This window comes from Pelecanus crispus, chromosome 17, assembly GCF_030463565.1.
Source record: "Pelecanus crispus isolate bPelCri1 chromosome 17, bPelCri1.pri, whole genome shotgun sequence".
NCBI lineage: Eukaryota > Metazoa > Chordata > Aves > Pelecaniformes > Pelecanidae > Pelecanus > Pelecanus crispus.
Genome location: NC_134659.1, coordinates 8,013,954 through 8,034,596, shown reverse-complemented (window position 1 = coordinate 8,034,596; position 20,643 = coordinate 8,013,954). Strand labels below are relative to the sequence as shown.

At 46.2% G+C, this 20,643-nt stretch overlaps 2 protein-coding genes across 4 annotated transcripts in view; one reads left to right on the top strand and one right to left on the bottom strand.

The window, feature by feature from the left end:
- The window catches only part of CEPT1 (choline/ethanolamine phosphotransferase 1), a 31,975-nt gene extending 27,529 nt beyond the window's left edge, over positions 1-4,446 (bottom strand). For 2 of the 3 annotated variants that reach the window (XM_075722510.1, XM_075722508.1), the window contains exons 1-2: positions 4,377-4,398; positions 2,267-2,668 (exon numbers count right to left, since the gene is read on the bottom strand). In XM_075722510.1, the coding sequence (XP_075578625.1) occupies positions 2,267-2,662 (396 nt within the window). In that variant the 5' untranslated portion in view covers positions 2,663-2,668; positions 4,377-4,398. The other variant, XM_075722509.1, reaches the window with a different exon arrangement.
- A 3,980-nt stretch (positions 4,447-8,426) lies between these two features.
- Positions 8,427-20,239, top strand: DRAM2 (DNA damage regulated autophagy modulator 2). Its single transcript, XM_009483761.2, has 8 exons — positions 8,427-8,521; positions 10,964-11,121; positions 11,906-11,973; positions 12,537-12,676; positions 15,237-15,414; positions 18,259-18,341; positions 19,318-19,410; positions 19,921-20,239. The coding sequence occupies exons 2-8, from the start codon at positions 10,991-10,993 to the stop codon at positions 20,026-20,028; spliced, it is 801 nt and encodes a 266-aa protein (XP_009482036.1). The 5' UTR covers positions 8,427-8,521; positions 10,964-10,990; the 3' UTR covers positions 20,029-20,239.
- Positions 20,240-20,643: the final 404 nt, after the last annotated feature.

The window sequence follows — 20,643 nt, the reverse complement described above, 5'->3', positions numbered from 1 at the left end:
TCCAATTTAAAAAAAAAAAAAAACAACCCAAAAACCACAAACAAAAATTCAGGTACCATTCCATCGCTCAGCGCTTTGCTAGCTGGGGTCTTCCCAACTAAGCAGGCAGTAGAACTATTTGTATCTCATTTGGCTACCATTGAAGCTGTAAGCAATAGCTACGTCCCCTTGGCTACACCTTTCATCAACAGGAAGAGACAAGTCGCTTTTGAAAAAAGCTGAACTAAGACTGAGCTACAAGGAAGAGACAATTTACATCTGAAAGCAGTAGTGCTTTCAGAGAAAAAAAAAATAAAAAAAAAAATCTGTTTCTGAAATTTCAAAGCCCCATTTTCTTCCCCAGACAGCTACTTGACACTTAAAAAGCACAAGCTTACAGTTCCACCACTGAGATGGCATCCTCCTTGTCGTGCCAGCACAGGGGGCTGCAGTGCCATATGGCAAATCAGATCAGGCTGAAAGCTACCTCAGCAGAAAGTTATTTTTCAGCTAAAGCAAGACGACAATCTCATTCGCTTAGCACAAAGTAACTCTCAAACTGTTAAACACAGGACAGTGTTTTAATACAGATTACAGCTAACACTGTGACTTTCTGACACCGAGTGTAGCTTAGTGCATACTTCAGTTTAATTACCAACCAAAATACAACTGTCCTCTAAATTTTAACTTACTCTCTGGTTCAGTGGCCTATACTAGCTGCCAAGTTCCTGCAATACAGAGAGGTGGAAGTCTATCAAACTGGATTTCAGAGTCTCAGTCCCCATGTAGTACTGCTATGGGAACAAGTGACAAGTTAAAACTGAGTCACACAACAATGCCTTAGTCTGAAAAAGGAAGGAGCTGCTCTAAGTATTCACTGCTCAAACTTAATATTCATTTTTTATCTTACACCTGCCAAATCCCACAAGTTATTGTGAAACTATTTCAACAGATCTCTAAAAGAGGCAAACATCCCTTTACTATGGCATACGTGGAACACGGATGCACAAGATTGAGTGTTCCAACCTACGCGGGTTTTTTAGAGTCTGGATGGAAACAAATTGATGCTGCTTGACTACGAAGCATTCTCCCAGTCTCAGTTGAAGGACTTGATTATGAAGGAGTTCAGATATTTTAAAAGCTGGAACTCATGAGGCATTCTCCAGCTATTTGATAAGTAATACATTTTCTGTACAAAATTATTCCCTTTTTCAGTCCTTATAGATATAAGCAGCTTTTAAGACTCAACATTCAAGTGGCAAAACTTTTCCAGTGCACAAAAATAAGTCTTCAAGTGCCTTATGAGGCAACTCCAGTCAGAGAGAAAAGTCTTTGAAACTAGTAACTTGAAATGCCTTGTAAAGACTTTTGTATCCCTGAAACCAGGAATTACGGGAAGTTAAGACAGTTCTCTTGAGGACAGGTCAGGAGCTTTTAGTGCATTCAGAACAAAGAATAAAACTACTTTTATCCAGCCTTGTCACAGCACAGACTACCTGAGCAGCATGCTGCTCAAGAAGACAACTTTGTGTTCCCGCAGCTCATCATACACGGTACCTAAGGTCCTGATCTGAGCTGCCTGGTAATAGCGAACTGCCAGGGCCCACACAGGATGAAGAAAGGTGTTCCTTTGTTTTAGGAAGCTGGGTTTAGTCCCACCAGCCACGGAGGCAGCAGCCGGCCTTGATCTCCCAAGCTGCACCACTGTGGAGCTCAGTCCCTTGTCTGAGCTTGAGTTCCTCGCTGTGTTGCAACTCTAGCTGGGCTCGCAGGCAGACTCAGCTCGCTGCCAATCGTGTCACCTTGCACTTCTTGTTGTGTGGTAACTCTAGATCAGAAAGCTGAAGGTGACTAACCCAGTCACAAGCAGAGAAAGAAAATGGGCAAACACTCCACATGCCATGCAAGACAGCTGCAAATCGATCTCTTAATTGTCTGCACATGCACTCGAGCTTTGTGGGGCTGCAGCTTTCATGCAGCAGATCCTTCACAGCTGCTACCGGAACAGCTATTTTGGTTCTAGACCCCACTTCATACAGTGCACGGTGGCCAGAGGAACCACTGTTTCACTCAGCAAGCAGCATGCTAACCCCAGAATCCGTATCTGCTCTTTTTGCATGCAAGCACTCACATTACAAACATTTACAGAGATTAGCTTAAATGTACGAGAACTGTGGGCTGGTCAATGAGAAACAGTTCTCCACAAAGACAAGAACCCACCAGAGAACAGTGCCAGCTGCTACCAGATGACAGTAACTACAAAGATGGTCAGAGGTCCACAACTTACCTGTTCTGTAGCTGTTGGGCAGTAATATACTAATAGCAGAGTTGTAAATATATTTATTAACAGTCCAATGATGGTGATCAGATTCGGGGCAATCCAGGCTGGAACTCTTCCAACTAACCATTCCCAGTAACCTTGCATTAGGGGTTCAAGCAGGGATCGTCCAGCGCTCTGATATTTGTGTTCTTCTAACCGCTTCAGCTGGTGCTTTGACAAGGGAGGTGTAGGCAACTGAACTAGTTTGCTTAACACGCATCCAGCAGCGGGACCATGACCGCAGCCCGCGGGGGATTCCAGGTGCGACTCCCCACATCGCCTCTTTATGTTTCGATGCCCACTCATGGATTGGGCAGCCTCAGAATTTTTATTTGGCAGGTAGCAGCTGTTACGGAGAATCATAAGATCCTGCAACATAAAGGGTTGAGATATACTGAAGGTGAAGAGCACAAATGGGATTTTAACATATCAAAAGTTTCTAGGCGCTGCTCTAAGGAACATTTCATTTGCCATTAGCAAGCCAAGAAGATTTTATAAAAGTTCTCCCTTAGAAAAGAAAGATGTTTGGAGAATTGCTGAGGGTAAGACAGGAAACAAACGTTCTCAGTGCAGTTATAAAACAGTAACTTGCACTTGCTTACTTTCCTCGCTGTTAGTGAAGCAAATATCCTGCAGCCACCGGCCTAATTTTCATCAGCAGTAGAAACTTACACCACAGACTTATGTTACAGACTAAGGCACAGTCAGTCCCCTCGCATCCCTCTTATAGGAGAGCTAGCTGTACATAACGGACATCCACCACTTTCGCTTATCAATTGATAGCGCTAAAGATTTCTCTGTATTTGTAGTGCGTTTAGTTTAACTGGTTTGAAGAAGCTTTGTCTCTTTAGTGAAGCTGAACAATCACCTAAAGGCAGTTATAAGCATTTTTTTCACATCCCTGTTCCTTATTTCAGTTTTGCTGTAGCTTTTTTCTTCTCCAAATTTAACCCAGCTCAGGTGAAAGCTCATTGTCTATTCAATTTTTAAAATATGCAAGAAACATGCAGGAGCTAAGGAGCCTTAGCTGGCCAAAGACAGCCTACAGACACCAGCATGAGGCAGCTGTGAAAAGAAAACACAGGGTCAGGAACAGCATTTCCAGTGCAAACAAGGACCCTCGCAATGTTCCATCTCCCTTGAAGGCAGGTGACTAGAAACGTGTAACTCTCCCTGTGAACTAGAGGGAAAGCAGTAGAGAAAGCAGACTAAAAAGAAAAGTTTGCTATTTATCTACAAAAGCCAAGCGGAAAAAGAAAAAAAAACAAACAAACAAACTAGTTGCAAAGCCTAGCAGAATGAAGCTAGAGAGGGGAAGACGACAGCTACCTCTAAAGCCATCAGCAACGCACGTACCACATAGGGAAAATAGGCAATGTAAGTCAAAGGTCGATACCGGCATAAGAACAAGTGCTCTCATTACCACTCACCACAGCTTAATTAAGGCAATTTCCAACAGTGAAAAGCCAGCCTCAGAAAGCCCTGCCAGTCCAAGGAGAGGAGAAAGCAAGCAAACAGGGCCTGGGTTATGCAGGAACTTCATAAGTTTGGGAGCAGGCAGACTTGCACCCGTTTGCCAGGAAATCAGACTCAGTCACCTAGGAAGTCCCTGTGGGTGTTCTCCTGGTTGACCAGGAAAATTAGCTCCAATGAGAAAACTATATGCTTTTCCTCTCTTCCTGAAGGGCTCCCCCCCCCCCAGGAGAGAAAACAACCAAAGACCGCCTCGCCCTCCAAAGCAAACAGCCCCACACCGCCCGGCTTCCGCGGGACTCTCACCCGGGCCTGGCTGCTTGCCGGCAAACACCCAGGGGAGGGGAGGGAGGACAAGGACACCTCTCGGCCCAACCGACCGCCTCGCCCCCAGCCCGCCGGAGGCAGCTCCCTGGGCGGCCAGGACCCACCCGCACCCAGGCCGGGCGGGGGTACCCCAGCCCCCGGCCCAGCCCGCAGCACAGGCCCAGGCCCGACCTCAAGGGCCTCCCCCTCACCCACACGGCGCCCCTCTCCCCCCGGGACCCCGCCCCAGCCGGCGGGGGAGCGCACAGAACCGGGAGGGCGGACCCCGTCCCCTCACCTCCCACCCGCCACCGAGGAGAACCCAGCATTCACCTCAACCTCCCCGCACCGGGCGACGCTTTTACGCCGCTTTTGCGACGGCCGGAAAGGAGATGGGCGGTGGCAGAGGCGCGCGCTGGGGGCGGGGCGGGGCGGAGAGAGGCGGGGCGAGGCGGGGCGGGGCGGGGCCGGGCGGAGCGGGGCGGGGCGGCGCGAGGCCGCCGCGGGGACGGCGCGGGAGCGGCTGAGGTAACCGGGGAGGGCGGGGGGGGGGCTCAACGCGCGGGCCCCGCCTCTCCCGGGGCCTCCCCGGTTCTCCCCACGGCGACCCCCGGCCTCCCTGCGCCTCCCCGGTGTCACCCCCGGCCTCACCCCCGGCCTCCTCCTTCCTCAGCCCCTGCCAGCCCTGACCGCCCCCCCCCCGCCGCGGCAGCGACCCTCCGGCCGCCTTGGCGCCCCCCGCGCCCCGGGAGACCCCCAGGTGCCTCAGGCGCTCCCCCTCCCTGCCCTGCCAAATCCCCGGTCACCGCTCCCCGCGCCCCCCGTCAGCCCTGGTGACCCCCATCGCTCCCTGACGCTCCGGTGACCCCCGACCACCCGCGGCCCCCGTCGCTCCCAGTGACCCCCTGCCCCAGGGACCCCCTCGAGCCCCTCAGGCCTCCCACCTCCCTGCGCCCAGGCCCCTCACCCCCAGGGCTCCCCATTTCCCCCCTCCATCTCCCCTTCCTTCCTGCCCCGCTGCTCTCCTAAACCTTCCCTCCATCCCGGTCCCTTTTCCCTCTCTCTGACCACCCTGAGCTGCCCCCCACGCACCGGGCACCTCCGGGCCCTCGCCGTGCCCTTGCGGTAGCTTCGACTCCTCGGCTGTAACGTGGGAACCTGCCTCCCATGCTCTGCTCCAGGTACTCGTTTATTTTTAGCTGCTTTTCCCCGGTTAGACAGGTCGGACTGACAGGTAGAGTGCGTTCATCCTGGACACCGAGCTCCTCTGTCAGCTGTAGCGACAGGCCAGTGCCGTGGCGCGCCACGTTCCCAAAACAGGCTTTGGTACATCCTTACGGTATCTTGTGCCTGGCTCTGTCTGGTTTGGTGCTGTGCCATTCTGCCGCTTCCCCAGCTGGGTAACAGGGGCTTAGCGAGGGCGTAAAGATCCTTGCCTCAACTCTCTGGAAGCTGACCCCCATATCCAGAAGACTGAATAGCAACTTTTTTGGTGTCTGTACCGAGAAAACGCTCAAAATTAGTCATCCATCATTACCCTGCAGTGGGAACAACAAAGGGGACACATCTCCTATTTTCTTACTTCTAGTCCTTTGAGGATTAGCAACCTTGAACTGTTATCAGTTTGACCCTGACGATAAATTGCGCAAATGAACGTGTTCAATCCCTTTCTGACTCATCCCCATCCAACCTTCGTGTTTGTTTAGGAATGCACAGGGCAAATTGCTTTGTCTTTCTTCCTTCAGCACAGTGTCTGTCGGAGTATTTTGCTGGAGAGAAAAAGGAGTATCCCTTAGTACGGCATTATCTCTGCCTGTCTTGCCGAGAGAGCAGGGAAGAGGCAGGCTGACAATCAGGGTATCAGCCTTAATTTAGAAAATTCCCTTTTCCACACGTACTTTTGACAATCTTTTGAGCATTGTCATTCTAGATAACATTAACTCTCTGCTGTTAATGGTCTTGGCCACCTTTCATTTTCACTTGTAGTTTCTATTCCGCATGCTCAAGCATGTGCAGAATGCTGCTGCACACTTCCTGCCTTTAAAGAAAAACCTCACAGATGGTTAAAATCTCCTTTGCTTTTGAAACACTTCTTTGACTTGCTCTTGGTAATGATTTGGTAATGTCTATCGCAGGAAAGGTCTGTGATAATACTCAGTTTGGGGCTTAAAAACCCCCTTAGGACCCAAAAGTGCCGACAGATCAGGATAAATGTTCAAGAAAATTATAGTTATCTTGAAAAGGGAGGCTGGCCATTGCCATTACATAATCAGTTGGCAAAGGACCTCGTGAAGAAACAGGGAGGTGGAGTGTGTTTTCCTTCTCACTGTTGAAAACAATAGGACAGGATGAGGTGTTCATAACAATTTATTTCAGGACCTTCCAGCTGGCAAATTGCGAGGCAATTCCATCCTGCCTCCCAGTGATTTGAGATGCCTCCGTATGCGCCTGTGCTTGCCCAGACGTTCAGAGCCCTGTGAGTTGGCAGTGTGTGTCTGCAGCAGCGCGAAGTTTGGACGGCCTCGAGCAGACGGGGCCATAAGTGTACACGGCGCTTTGCACGGAACAAAGCCTGCGTTTGGTATATACAGTCTGTCCACATGACAGCGTGAAAAAAGACTTGAATTCACTGAAAAAAATTAAACAGGAAGGAAGATGAAGGGAGATGATAAGAATTCCGGGAAGATCTTGACAGAGCTAAGAAAGAGAATTTAGTGGGGAAAAAATTTACAGAACCGTTTTAAGCGTCAGGAGAGTTTGTCAGGGGTCTGTGAAAGTGAGAGGATCAGGGCTGCAGTATTCCGACAGAGCCCAAACCAGCGCTAATCCCTGTGCCGTTGGGATGTACCAGCCTGCAGCTATGCTCACAGTAAGAAGTCACGCCTCACCAGAGCTCTCAGGTTGCAACTGAAGCCACCGCACTGCTCTTTACGCCTGACCACATGAAAACCATCATAATTTGTGTGCAGGCCCGAGCTCTGGGCTAAGTGACGGCACAGGTTGCAGAGATGCCCAGTCTTGACCGAGGGCTTCGCTGCAGCAGGGCTTGCTCAGGAGCAGACATTGCTGAGGAGCTGCCTGCGTGGACACATTTATGAAGTAATGAGAGCAATATCCAGGGGGGAAATTCGGAATAGCTGTTCTGCTTTCCTAACCTCGCCTTAGTCCATGTAAATTAATCTGTATCCGCACGCAAATACTCCCAACAGGCGGAGAGTCTGCGTTGTCTGTGAGCCTTTACCCCCGCGTAGCTTCAGTCCCACTGCACCCACGTGGCAGCGGTACCCCAAAGACCAGCACCCGAACATTGCAAACATCTGTGCAAGCTTATGGATATTGCTAGCTGTGTGAGCCAGCACAGGCAGGATGCAGGAACAACCACAAAACCACGGATGAAATGCGGAGAGTAAATTTATTTTTGTTACCTCGCCAACCGGGGGAGCTCTGAAGCGGCACCCGGGCAGAGGCAGGCAAGCAAGGACGCAGGTACCGCGGAGCTCAGTCCATGCAGGAGTATCCCCAAACCTGCTCTTTTCGGCTGCTTATTGGGGATTCGTGCAGGCGTAGTTCACCACTATGCTTTGATCTCTCCCGTAGCAGGGCAGGAATCTCAAGCACGTTCGATAGGGTGCCTCTAAGTCTATCATAGGCCTGTGTCATCTAAACACAGATATTCTACAAGGCCAAACAACAATTAGCATGATATATGTGTTTTTCGACACCCCAGCTGCAAGTCACTTGAGCGTGTTTTCAATCCTCCTCGCCGATCTTCCATTGTTTTCCCACAGCAGCCAACAGGAACGCAGCCCAGTATCTCCTCCAGTGTTTGCCAATGGCAGCTGCTCACGTGAAGAGGAGACAGGAGTTGTGGGATGTCTGCTTAAATTCGGGTTGCTTCAGCACCTATCCTGCCGCATATCTAGCGCAGCATCACATGGGGATGCCCATCCACAATGAAATGGGAAGACTCCATGTCCTGTCCTCTTCCTTATGTGAAAGCAGTGATCATAGGCACTGGTTTTAATTACATTAAAGCAGTTGCAGTCATTTTTTTTTCTTGAAAGCTTCTCACTTCAAGTTAAATCTTTGAGTAGACAAGTCCTATAAATCAAAAAGTCTTAAGCACCTGTTTTTCTGCATTTCTACCATCCCACCATACACAAGCTTCACTCCTTAAACTACTTGGAACATAGGAGGAACACCCTGTGCCAGGCCAACAGTCCCTCTAGTCCAATGTCCAGTCAGCAGCAATGACTGATAGAAGATGCTAAGAAGGAGAACAAACAATACAGAGTCAAAGGTATAGAAGTGCCTCACATCTTGATTATTTTCCTTTATGTCTCAAAGATTTAGAACAAAAATGAAGCGAATGTGGAACTTCACCAGAAAGATGACTTTGGATTCCCCTTGAGGTGACATTTCTTTCAATGCCCTTGTTCTCAGGTATGTGGTATATTGTTTTGTTTGTTTTCAGGCAAAAATCTATTAGCTCAGAAATAAAGCTAAGGCACCATTAACATTTAAATGCTAAAGGAAAAGTAAAATCTAAGCATCAGACTGACTGCTTGCAGTTTTGAATTACATGCCCAGCACTTAACATCTGTAACAGAGAATGCCACGCAAAATACGCATTTCTCTTTCAAATTTCCAATTTACTCATATGAGAGATGGGATTGTGAAGTTATATTCATTACTATTTTTACTGCATTACAGTCTGAAAATGAAAGTCAACATTAAAGGGTAAATGTTAGCTTAAAAATGAAAGCTTAAGGGAAAGAAAGCAAGCAACTTTAATTCTATCACTCTGTTCTTATTCACTACATCTCCTGTCAGACACCTTCGTCTGCTACCTAACATCGTCCTTACAAGCAGCTGAACCTTTAATTCTACAAGGATGTAACTGTACATTCTTTTCAAGGGTTATCAGTTAGAGTTGGCTCTTGTTCCCTCCCAGGAGGATGCCAGAGCTCATTTGCTCCTGCCTGAACCACTAGTATTCTAGGCTTAAAAGCAGCACAAACACAAGTCACCAGTTTCTGGTAAATGAGCAATTCTCATTATGCATTATGTGATGAATCTGTCAGCCTAGCTTTCCGCAAGCTCTCCTAGACATGCGTGCTGGCAGAGGTCAGCAAAAAGATACGACAGAGGTCTGCCTGTGACCGAATACCTGCTGCGTGCAGTAAGTCCGCATCAGAAGAGTGCTGAGGTCTCCTGAGTGAGATGCAAAGGAGTTGATCAGCTCTGATCTGTTGCAAGATCACCCACTTTTGTTTCAACTTGTTTTTTCTTCCCATGAGACTTTCTAGTCTTGGTGCTTCCTATCTCTTTCTTCCTTTTCTCTTTCTCCTTTTTTTCAGTCTCCCACACTCTAGGCAATACCTGCCTCCTAAAACCTCTCTGTGCTGCACTCCTTCCTATTTTGTCTCAACATTATTTAGCTTTTCTCACATAGTGTTTGATCTTTGCCTGAATGCCCTTGGATCTGTACTCTTTATTATTAGCTCTTCACCTTTGCCCTGTTTCATATTCCATGTACAGTCTCCAGTTTCAACTATACTTAAACACCTCCTGTACTCTCCTCACCAGTGTAAATGTAAGGGAATGCTGTCAGTAAAATGGCACAAAACACGGGGACGAGTAGAGCCTAGAGAAGAGGAGGCTCGGGTGGGATCTCATCTCCCTGCCTGGAGGGAGGGTGCAAAGAGGACGGAGCCAGGCTCTCGTCAGTGGTGCCCAGTGCCAGGAGCAGAGGCAGCGGGCACAGACTGAAACACAGGGGGCTCTGCCTGAACATAAGAAAGCACTTTTTCACTGTGAGGGTGACTGAGCGCTGACACAGGTTGCCCAGAGAGGTTGTAGTATCGCCATCCTTGGGAGATACTCAAAAGCCATCATGCACAGCTGGCTCTGCATGGCCCGGCTTGAGCAGGGGCTTGGACAAGACGACCTCCAGAGGTCCCTTCCCACCTCAGCCATTCTGGGCTTCTGAAATCAGCTCTGCTTAACTTTGTATTTGAAGCCGATAGAAAATTACTTCCCTCTAGCAGCAAGAGTCGAGAGGAGTCACAGTTCCTTCTGCGTGAGCTCACCAGCGTGACACAGCTGCACGTTATTGCTCTTGGAGAGCTGGAGGTAGAGGCACCAATTTGCTGTCAGGCTGGGACTTATGGAACTGGATAGCATGAGTTACAGAGTTAGCCATTTCACTCCACTGTGAATGGACTGTTTCCTCCCACCTCTAAAAACATGGCAGCTGCTACACTGCCACCAGGAAAAAATAGCCCTGGAGTTTGAAGGTTGTGGTTGGTAGCGCTCAGCTCTTGCTCATGGACGTCTGTGAGCTCATTTAAGTGATGCTTGTAACGGATGTTGGGTCACGCAGCATGACAGGTAGTAAATGAGTGCGGATATTAAAGTAATTTTAGGTCATTTTCTCCCATGTCTGCCCAGTGGATTGTTAATGGAAGTTAGAGGCTCCACAACAGCCACTATCACTTAAACTGTCACTACTGGGACACGTTCTCTGTCAGCCTCACTAATTCTAACATGGTGTTATGACACAAGGGTGAGAAGAAAATAGAATCAGTTATTCACAGTGACCCATTTGACCTTATTCTGGCAGCAACAAATGTCAAGACATGTAGTAAAGTGACACTACTGGCTGTTTTTCTCATGATCTTCTAAGAATTTCAGAATTAACATTTCCAGAAGTTATTTCTGCTTATATATGATCGCTTCTTTGCCGTGAAGTCAAATGTTCACTTTGGGTTTGCAGGACAGGACTGAGAGCAATATCGAATCGCTGTACTTGAAGCAGCTTGCCTCAAGAAAAGCAAAACCTTTGAGAAATCTTAGTAAACCTTTGTATTTGATTCCTCACAGGGTTCAGAGTTAGAAGTCAGCACTGAAATGTGGTGGTTTCAGCAAGGCCTCTCTTTCTTGCCTGTGGCTTTGGTTGTTTGGTCAGCTGCATCTTTTGTGTTCTCATACATTACTGCAATCGCCCTACACCACGTCGACCCCTTGGTGCCCTACATCAGGTCAGTAATGGTCACACAGTTGCCCTGTAAACTCTACCATGGTATCGAATTGGCCTCTCACTCCGGTGAATTTTTCCCCAACTCCAAACTTTAAACAGCAGTTCTTACCTAACAGCTCCAGCTCTAAAGTTACTAGCTGTTTGTGGTTATTTGTGTGTCACTCTAAAGCTGTATATTTTTGTGCCAAAGCCTAACCTTTAAGCTGTGGCTCTGTGAACGTATCCTGGAAGTTATGATGAACAAGCAAGCTGGGGGTGCATCTCCAACGCTCTCTTCAGAGTAGAGTGTCTTGCTGTCACCAGGTCTGGTTGCACCAGTAAATCCACACCATAATCTACATTCCCAACTGCATTGCATCGAGGCTGTAGTTTTGGTCTTTTAGTTTTCTAGGTTCTTCATTTTTCCAGTTTTAATACTCTTTATTCACCTTTTAGGGGCTCAAGATCAATATAAAAGAAATAGTTAACACCATGTATGTTCATTCCTTGTTCTAAGCGTAGCACGTCTTTACCATGCTTATTTCTACAGCTCTAAAACTAGCACAGTGTAGTTTGAGTAATGAAAAAATCAGTGAAAAATAGCTGGAAGGATGGGGGGTTTTGTGGGTTTTTTTGTTTGTTTGGGGTTTTTTTGTTGTTGTTGTTGGAGGTTTTGGGGTTGGGTTTTTTTTTCTTTTTTTACAAACATGTTTCTTATGGTTCCTTTGTAAACTGAAATAAGTACAGTTGTGTTGCAAGTATTTTTAGTATAGATAGATACATATCACCCCATTTATCTCTTCCAGTGATACAGGGACAATACCACCTGAAAGATGCATATTTGGGATCATGTTAAATATTTCAGCTTTCTTGGGTGAGTATAGAAAGCTGTCCTTGGCGAACTGCAGGCAGTTCTGGAATGCACACAGTTTTAAATAATTTAATTTCCTTATTCAGATCATTAGACAGCCCATAATTCTCAGTCAAAAACTAAGTTCTAAGCAATCAGTCTTAATTCTCTTAAGCAATTCAGAGGAAAGTGTATGTCAGGGATGTTATCCACAAAGCCAGCATGACAACTGCAGATTCCAGAAGGCCAAAGTTGTGTTTAAAAAAAACCTGACGGACTAGTAAAAGAAATAGAAATGCAAATTCAAGGCAGTCGCCTTACTCGTGCTGTGATTATGGAGAGGGGGAAAAGCAACCTAGTATGTCTTTCAAATGAAAGAGATCAGAAAAAGCTAGTAAGTTGACTTGTTTACCATTATATTATTTCAGTTTTGGCTTCCAGATTCTCAGCTTTCCTATTTCAGTGTACCATAAGACAGTTTTTGTATTTTAAATAGTTGTCTCTGTCACCCAGCATCTTCCCAGTTAAAAAAGGACAGTCTACTCATCAGCTGAAAATCTTACTGCATTTGGGTTCTTCATTAACAGGTATGGCTACCATGTATGTCCGTTATAAACAAGTTTACGCTTTGAATCCAGAAAAATCCAAGATCATCAAGCTTAATAAGATTGGCCTTACACTAGGATTGATGAGCTGTTTTGGACTTTGCATTATTGCAAATTTCCAGGTTTGTGCTTTGCTTGCAATGTTCTGAAGCTGTCCAGAGTTGTGTGTTTGTTTGTTTACCGAGCTACCTGATAAAATGGGGATTTTGCTGAAAACAAGACTTTTTGGGGCAAACCTGGGCTTTGTCCAATTCCCTACCAAAAACTTTTAAAAATTTTAAGGTTTGGTTTATAATTTCTTACTTATTCGCTTTATCCACTGGGACTTTTGAGCAGAAAAATTCAAGAAATTTCAAAACATTAAAAGACCCCACAAGTTTTGCAGAAAGCAAACTCTTCTTGGATCTCCTTATAGGAGATTTGAAAGCCCTAGCTCCAGATTAAAAGACCACAACTCTATTGTATTCTCAGGAGAATCAGGTATCAAATAGTCAAAAATCGTTACAGCTAGAAGTAGAGCCAACATAAACACCCAACCCCACAAGAAGTTCAGCTCTGAAAAATCCACCCTCTTAGGTATATTTTTCTTTAAACCTGTGCAATTCTTGCACATACTGCAATGTTAACCAGCTTTTGAATTTCTCCATCCCAGCGTCTCTGGTTTTTTCCCTCTACAATACTTCCCAACCCCTCAAAAAACCAAAAAAATCTGATACTCTCACATACCACACCATCAGCAGGGCCACATTCTACATCGTTGGCTGTTACATGAAAGACAGTTGTACAATGTCAGCCTCATCATATTAAACCTGCTGGATTTTTCCGGGATCCGTAGTGGTGCCTTTAGCCACTAGAGGCTGAGTGTCACCTTTGTCTCCTGCTGGATTAGGGCCAGGGAAAAGCAAAGAGGAAAAGCTCCTGGAGAGCTCCACCTTTTTCTGTTCTCCTTTTCTCCTAGTGCTTCAGCAGCCCCTGTCTTAGAAAACTCAGCACACTTGGGGTTGGTTTTGTTTGTTTGTGTGTTGGGGTTTTGGGGGGTTTGTTTGGGGTTTTTTTGAGCTTTGGGGGTTTTATTTTTTTGGAGGCCTCAATCTAATTTTTTCTAGAGCCCTAGCTATACCCAGAGGTCACAGCCTCCCCTACCACACCCACCAAGCAAAAGCTTCCAGGCTGTGTTCAACTCCACGATTTCCCTCCACCACTGGTCAGGAGAGGTTATGTCTACTTTCTGTAGGTTTCAAGATAATCAAAATATAGAAGGTGCATGTTAATTTGTTAACTAGTTTGTGTAACCTTTAATCTTGAGCAAGACAAAAATTGGAAGTGAGGTACCTGCATATCCAAGTGATACCGAGGGCTGGCTGAGGGCCACCCCAGAGGCAAAAGGAGCTCAAGCCCCCTGCAATCCAGTAGTTACTGAAAACAACTGAAGTGTGAAAATATAGGAAGATGAACAAAGGGGATACGGGAACAGCCATCACACAGCTCTCACTGCTGGGAGTCAAAGCAGTAGCACAGGGCTCGTCCTCATGGGAGATTTAATTCATGCTGTTTAGCCAGTACTATTGCTTTCTTCTAGCTCTGGCTATTGATTTCCTCTCACCCAGGGCAAAGATTTCCCTCTGATGACACCTCATCGCTGAGCAGCACATGATTCTGGAGCACACGCCTGTGCAACTTGGTTATTCACTATTTAAATATAAAGTCCCACCTCTGTTGCACTGTGGATGCAGCACTTCAGATTCATTTGCGCACATAAGGGGCACATGGGGATTGCGAGGAAAGGGTGACTCCAATTCCCAATCTTAATAGTTACTCAGTGAACTACACAGTCTCATGCTTTAGGGCATAAAAGATCACCCGCACGATTGGCGTGCAGGGAGGCTGCCAGGCCTTGCATTGCACAATTGGCAAGGTAACTCTTTTTAGTTTCTGTGTGTGGATACTGTGCTTAGCCAGGGATGAGAGGAAAGGACTGAACACAATGTGATTTTTCAGGGCATAAATTTTAAGTTGGGTTGTTTTTCTTGGAATGCCTTCTAGTTTTAACATTTTTACTATTTGACAGTTCATTCTCCTATAGTGTTTAAGTTAAGAAGTATTACTGCTTGATTCAACCTCGTTCCCTCTGAATATTCCAAGATACTAATTTGACAAACAAGGCTTATTCAAACTAGAGTAATTCAGAGAAGCACTAAACCTTGTTATTTTTAATCCCATTTGGGGTACTAGAACTGTGTTGTGTTTATCCTGTATCGCGTTATCTTTCATAGACGTACAGATTCCTGGGATAGAAATGCTCAGTAGATAGCCTGTTCTTACTCTCATTCCCTGCCCAACTGCAGGGATTCCTTCATCCAGGTGCTGTATGACTGTCCATTATGGCTAATGAGAACAGCTCTTACAAATTCCTGTAGTTCAGATATAGCTGTGACCTGTAAGTCGGCCACAAGAACTTAACAAAAGCAGCAATACAGAGGGCTGGCAGGTGCTGGCTTCCAGCTAACTCTGTATGGGGTTTGCAAGAAAAATCTCCTAAGTACTAGCACGTTCCAGAACTGCTTAGCTTGGGATGTGAGAAGGTAACTGAGTGGGTGGAGTGCCAAAGGTTTACAGAAGAAAATTGTTCTCAAAGTTTAAAATGAAACCAGGTTCTGTACAAGCAGCGCTTTCTTTCCCTAGAAATGTATTCTGTACTACATACACGTGGTTGGAGCGTGCCTGACATTCGGAATAGGGGCCATTTATATGCTGGTTCAGACCGTCCTATCCTACCTGATGCAGCCAGAAGTTCACAGCAAAGACGTCTTTTGGATCCGTCTGACCATGCTAGTCTGGTGTTGTTCAAGCATTGTGAGCAGTATCCTTTTGCTGTGCAGCGTCGCCGTAAAACAGAGCAGCCTTCACAAGTGACAGTGAAAGATGTAAATGAAAGATATCTACGTTAATTTAACCTGCCAGTGTGAAAGGCTGTGCCACAGAAGGCCTCTCATCTTTACAGGTACAGCTTGTATCGTGCTACCTATTCGTATTCTGTATTGCAACCTGGGAACTTTATCCTAAAAGGCACCGTCAGGCTCACCACAAGTGAGTCACTGGATAATAATAAAAAAAAAAAGGGTAAGAGGGATGGTTACCACCCTTTCTCCTCTCCTTTCCTTCTGCACACCAGAGACTGAAAATGGCAAAATAAGAGTTTAATCACAAAGAGGTCTGACTGTAGATTATGAAAGATGGGGAGAAGGGGAAGTGTACTTAAGAAATGGGTAGTTTTAATGGGGGGAAAAAAGCCAGGTAAGAATAAAAGTGTCTGTTCCCTGGTGACAGGAATGCTGCAGCAAGTTTTATAGTTGGATACAACTAAAAGAGAAGTACAGAACGTAGCATAAGAGAAAATAGTACTAACCTAACCATGCACAGCAGTGCTGCACTGTGCCAGCTGGCTCCCAGAGCAGGTTTGAAGTGTGGCATTTGTCAGAGACACAATTCTGGAGCGTATTGCCAGGGTTGAGTCAGAAGAGACATTTGACCTCTGGTCTCCTGCCCTGCCCATCCTACGGTTCAAAAGACAAGATATTTCTTAGCGGGATTCCCTACAACCTTCCCTCGGCTCTGGAATCCATCATGTCCCTTAACTTTGAATTCTGAGTGCTGGAAGCAGCTGTGGGTTTTACAGAAATATGGGCAAACCCATCCAGAAAGAAAGGCGTTTTTCCTGTCCAGAGCCATTTAACAATCAGGAAACTGAACCACAGTGGTTCCTCTGCTCACCCTGCTGGGCCTAGCCACTGCATTTTGAAAATTATGACTCAGTTTTGTGTCAAACAGGACTACAACACTAAAGCTTTCAAATTTACATTCTAAAGACACGAGTGCAAAACTCATTGCTTAAATGCTGTCCCTTCTTCAGCTGAATCAAGGCTGCCAGTTTAATCCCCACCAATTCCACTTATTTCCAGGCTGGCAGCCAAAACCAGCACCAAACCATACGCCCCATTTCCCAGTGACGGAGCATCTCGCTGAGCTCCCGTCTACTGCACATTTATATAATCTGTACTAGTCAGACGAAAAGCGATAGTCCGGGCACAGGCTGGTTGTGTGTCAAGAAGCGAGAAGGACCCTTACCTCCTGAGGAGGCTTGACACAGAGCAAGGAGATCATCTGTGAGACTTGGAGATTTGCAGTCCCTGGCAGAATTTCTTGGTGCTAGCAAAGAACAAGATTATCAGCTTTGAACAGTTAGGAGCCAAATGCAATTGGGGAAGACTAAAATGGAATGATATGATCTGCTGCAAGTTAAGAGCCTTTACAGTTATCAAAAAACCCACAAGCCCAAAATCTATAGAGGTTTTTAAACCAGCGTGGTCTAACCACAATTAGAGGGAGGTAAAGACAGCTGTGGAAATAACGATATGTATGTATGGAAGGGGAAGAGAAGGGAAATTGTCAGAGTATTTTCTAAATTAACAGTTCATAATGTAATAAGGGAAAGATGGTAACAGGCAGAAATCTATGGCCATAGGTGAGAGGGTCGTAACTGGTATTGGAGGACAGAAGGAAACCTAAAAACGCTCCAATCCTCTGCTGGAGTGAAACAGCAGAATTGCCAACACAGGAAGAGCAACACAGTTAATTACCCGCTCTGTGATGAAGGGAAGATGGGAGCCAGTTATTTTTGTATCACAATGATTAAATTCTTTCCACTGCAGTAGTAACTCAGGCAGGTAACTAACAGCTACTAAAGCTGTACATTTTAATTAGCAGAGAATTGCATTCAGATCAGTAACCAGAGCTCCCTGGACCATTCACGTCATTTTTTTTAATAAGCTTTGGAAGTCTGGGTTTTCAAAGACTTGTCTGTGCCAGGAAGTTCAGCCTTGTTCACCACCAAAATTAATCTTTTGTATCAGGAGGCTCTTGATGTTTAACCTCATTAACGATTGAAGAAGTTAATATCTTAATCCTGTGAAAATCAGATCTGCTATAACTTAATGCACCAAGTTTCATTTATAGAGGCAGTAGCACCGATGTAGCATACCTTCCCTCTGTAAGATGCTGAAAAAGTGACATCTCAATCGCTCCAGAAGTAACCCAGGTCTCTGATCAAATGAGGAATCATTGCCACGTGGGGTTTTTCCTTGGCTGCTGTACCAAAGCAGTTATAAAACCTTGAGTGAACTAAGAGGGAACCAGGAAAGCTAATAATCCTCTCTGTTGCAAATGATGTAGAATTCCAACCTGTAACCCACATATCAAGAATTCAAGGTGGTTGAGAAGTTGAAAAGCAATCAGAGAAAAAAGGTCCAGGCCCTGTAAGCCCAGAAAATACCACTAAAAAATAATTCAAAATGCTAAGTAAGTATTCACATTTGATCACAATTTAAGTGCTTTCATGAGGATGCTATGTTTGCTCAAGGAGGTATAACATGATGCAGCATACAGAGAACAAAGATAATTGATTTAGATTAGAATTAACCTTTTCATGTGACAGTAACTGGTTAGATGGAACAACCTGCAAGTTGAAGGGAGCGATGAGCGATGTGAAGCAGCCCGCGTCACCATTACTGTTCGTGATGCTGAGGAGACCTTGTGGAAAACACACAGAGATCTTACAGCCTCAGCTTGACACAATCCAGAGCTGAGACTGAAATTTTCAAGTTGCTCATTCTTTGTCTTGAATCTTTCTTAACAGATTTCTTTACAGTGTTTGTTTCCTCAGTTGTCTTATACAGCGGCCTGTATGGAATGAATCTAGTGCAGAAGTTGCACTGGGACCCACAGGAAAAAGTAAGTGATTGAGCGGAGAAAATAAACAGAGAACAAAAGATAGCTGCATTATTTGCAGTGACAAATGCTTCTGGGCGCTTACTGCAGTTGTGTACATGTACTTGGAACAGGAGAGCACAAGTGAGCTTTACCAGTTGAACCAGTACGCACCTACTTGCTGAAGTACTGCTCCGAGGAAAACGGTTGCAGCTTCAACAGTTATTTTCAATTAATCTCACTCACAGGCAGTAATTGAACTGCCTTAACGAGATGTCAAACTACCAGCCTGTCTGGTCTGTGCGCTTCCCGGCCACTGTTAACACGGTAACTGGAAATAACGAGTCTCACGTGCCAGCTGGTTGCAGCGAAGCAGAGTTCCTGACTGCGGCCAGGTGGGTGTCTGGTGGAGTCAGGAGGAGAAAAAGGCCAAAGGATGCAAGGGATGGAGCTGGCACTGAAGTGTAAGTGCTGGGCAGTGGGGGGTCCCACATGGGACACAAAGGGCAGGTAGATCTTAACAGCTCTTGCCTGGCTCCCTGGCCCTCCTCATCCTCTCCAGGCACTGCTGGAGGTAGTATTATGCAGGCTGGTTTTGAGGGCTATTCCCTCCCCTCCCTTTATTTAAAGCATAAGGAGCCTCTCCGAAGTCTGCTTACGTCCAAGGATGGCCTTGAACCTTACTGTTGTAAAGAGGTTTTCCTGCTAGTCATGCCAAGCTCTTGATTGAGCCTTCGGGTTTTGCAGGTGGATGTTGGATTCCCAGTGGGGGTCATCCCAGTTGTGTAGAGCAGATGTTTTCCTGGTCATTCTCACTCTTCTGCCAAGTTCAGCACTTCATTCTTAGAGACTCTAGATACGCTAAGAAACTTTGCTCTCCAAAGGGGATAGTTGTGGATGCGGGATGTCGTATGTGCAAGCCATCTTTGTGCTATTGCAGGTTCAAGAGGAGCTTTTCACACGGATTTGTTTTTTTTTTTTCCCTCTCACTATTACACAGGGCTACACAGCTCACATCATCAGTACCGTCTCAGAGTGGTCGTTAGCATTCTCCTTCCTCAGCTTTTTCCTCACCTATATCCGTGACTTTCAGGTAAAATGAAGGTTCACGTTAAGTTTTAGTCTAGTCTACCCTTGATTGGCTTAGAGTAGACTTGGTAGTGTAGGTTAATGGTTGGACTGGATGATCTTAAAGGTCTTTTCCAACCTAAACGATTCTATGATTCTAAGTGCTCTGCTTCTCCAAGCTCTAAACAGATGCAGGACGGGCTGCCGTATATTAGCAGCCGTCAAGGCTGGAAGACCTGTAGCACGAACAGCATTAAGCAGTCCTCTCTTCCTCGGCAGGATCTGCCCCTGCTGTGTTCACACACAGACCGGCTTTAACCAGCCTCACTCGCCAGATCCCTCACGGTCACAGGGGAAGTTTGCTGTAGGATTGCAAGGCGAATGATGGCGTCAGCCCAGGAGCACAGCTTGGGAGTCAGGCTTAGAGTTCTGGAACCGATCTGCATTTCGGTGTTTCAGCTGACTGCTGAAGTTGTCCATGCTGAGACGGTGACAAGCTGGCTAACTTGATTTTTCTTTCCTTTTTCCTATATAGAAAATTTCCCTGCGTGCAGTTGTCAGCTTGCATGGACAAACCCTTTATAACGCACCGCAGAGCTTTGTGACTGAGGAGCAGACACTGCTGGTAGCGGGGAGCATCTAATGAAGGTGAAGAGAACACGTTCTCGGCATAACTCAGGAATTTAATAGCAATAATGGTTGATATTTCTAAGCATTTATTTTATGTAAAAAAATATGAAGTGATTGTATTGTACTTGACATAAAGGGCTTTGCTATTAACCCACAGAGCAATGCAAATGTTATCAGTATTGTAAACAAGCCTGTAACATTTCTACACATGCCAACGTCATGAAAGAATTAAATGAAGGTTATTAAAGGGTTGTGTCTCCTCATCATTTCCACCACACCCAATTTTACCTCCCTCAGCCCCTTGTCCTGCTCTCTCCAGCATTCCTCAGGCCAAATCCTTTTGGATGCATGGAGCCCCCAGCCTCGAGCTGGGCTCCAGCCTCATCCGCACCTGTGGCTCCCTCCATGGCAGCTGGGGCCGACCCATGACCTGCATGCTGAGGTCCTTCGGAAGGACCCCGAAGCCCCCTCGTCCTTTGAGCAACCCATAAGGAAAGTCCTCTTTACACCACAGCTTCCTCGGGAGGACAGGAGGCAGCCGATAGCTTGACCAGCTCCCCTCTTGCTGGGAGCGCAGCCGTGCAGCTGCTCCTGGAGAGGTCACACGCAGGAACGGCGACCTGCGTGG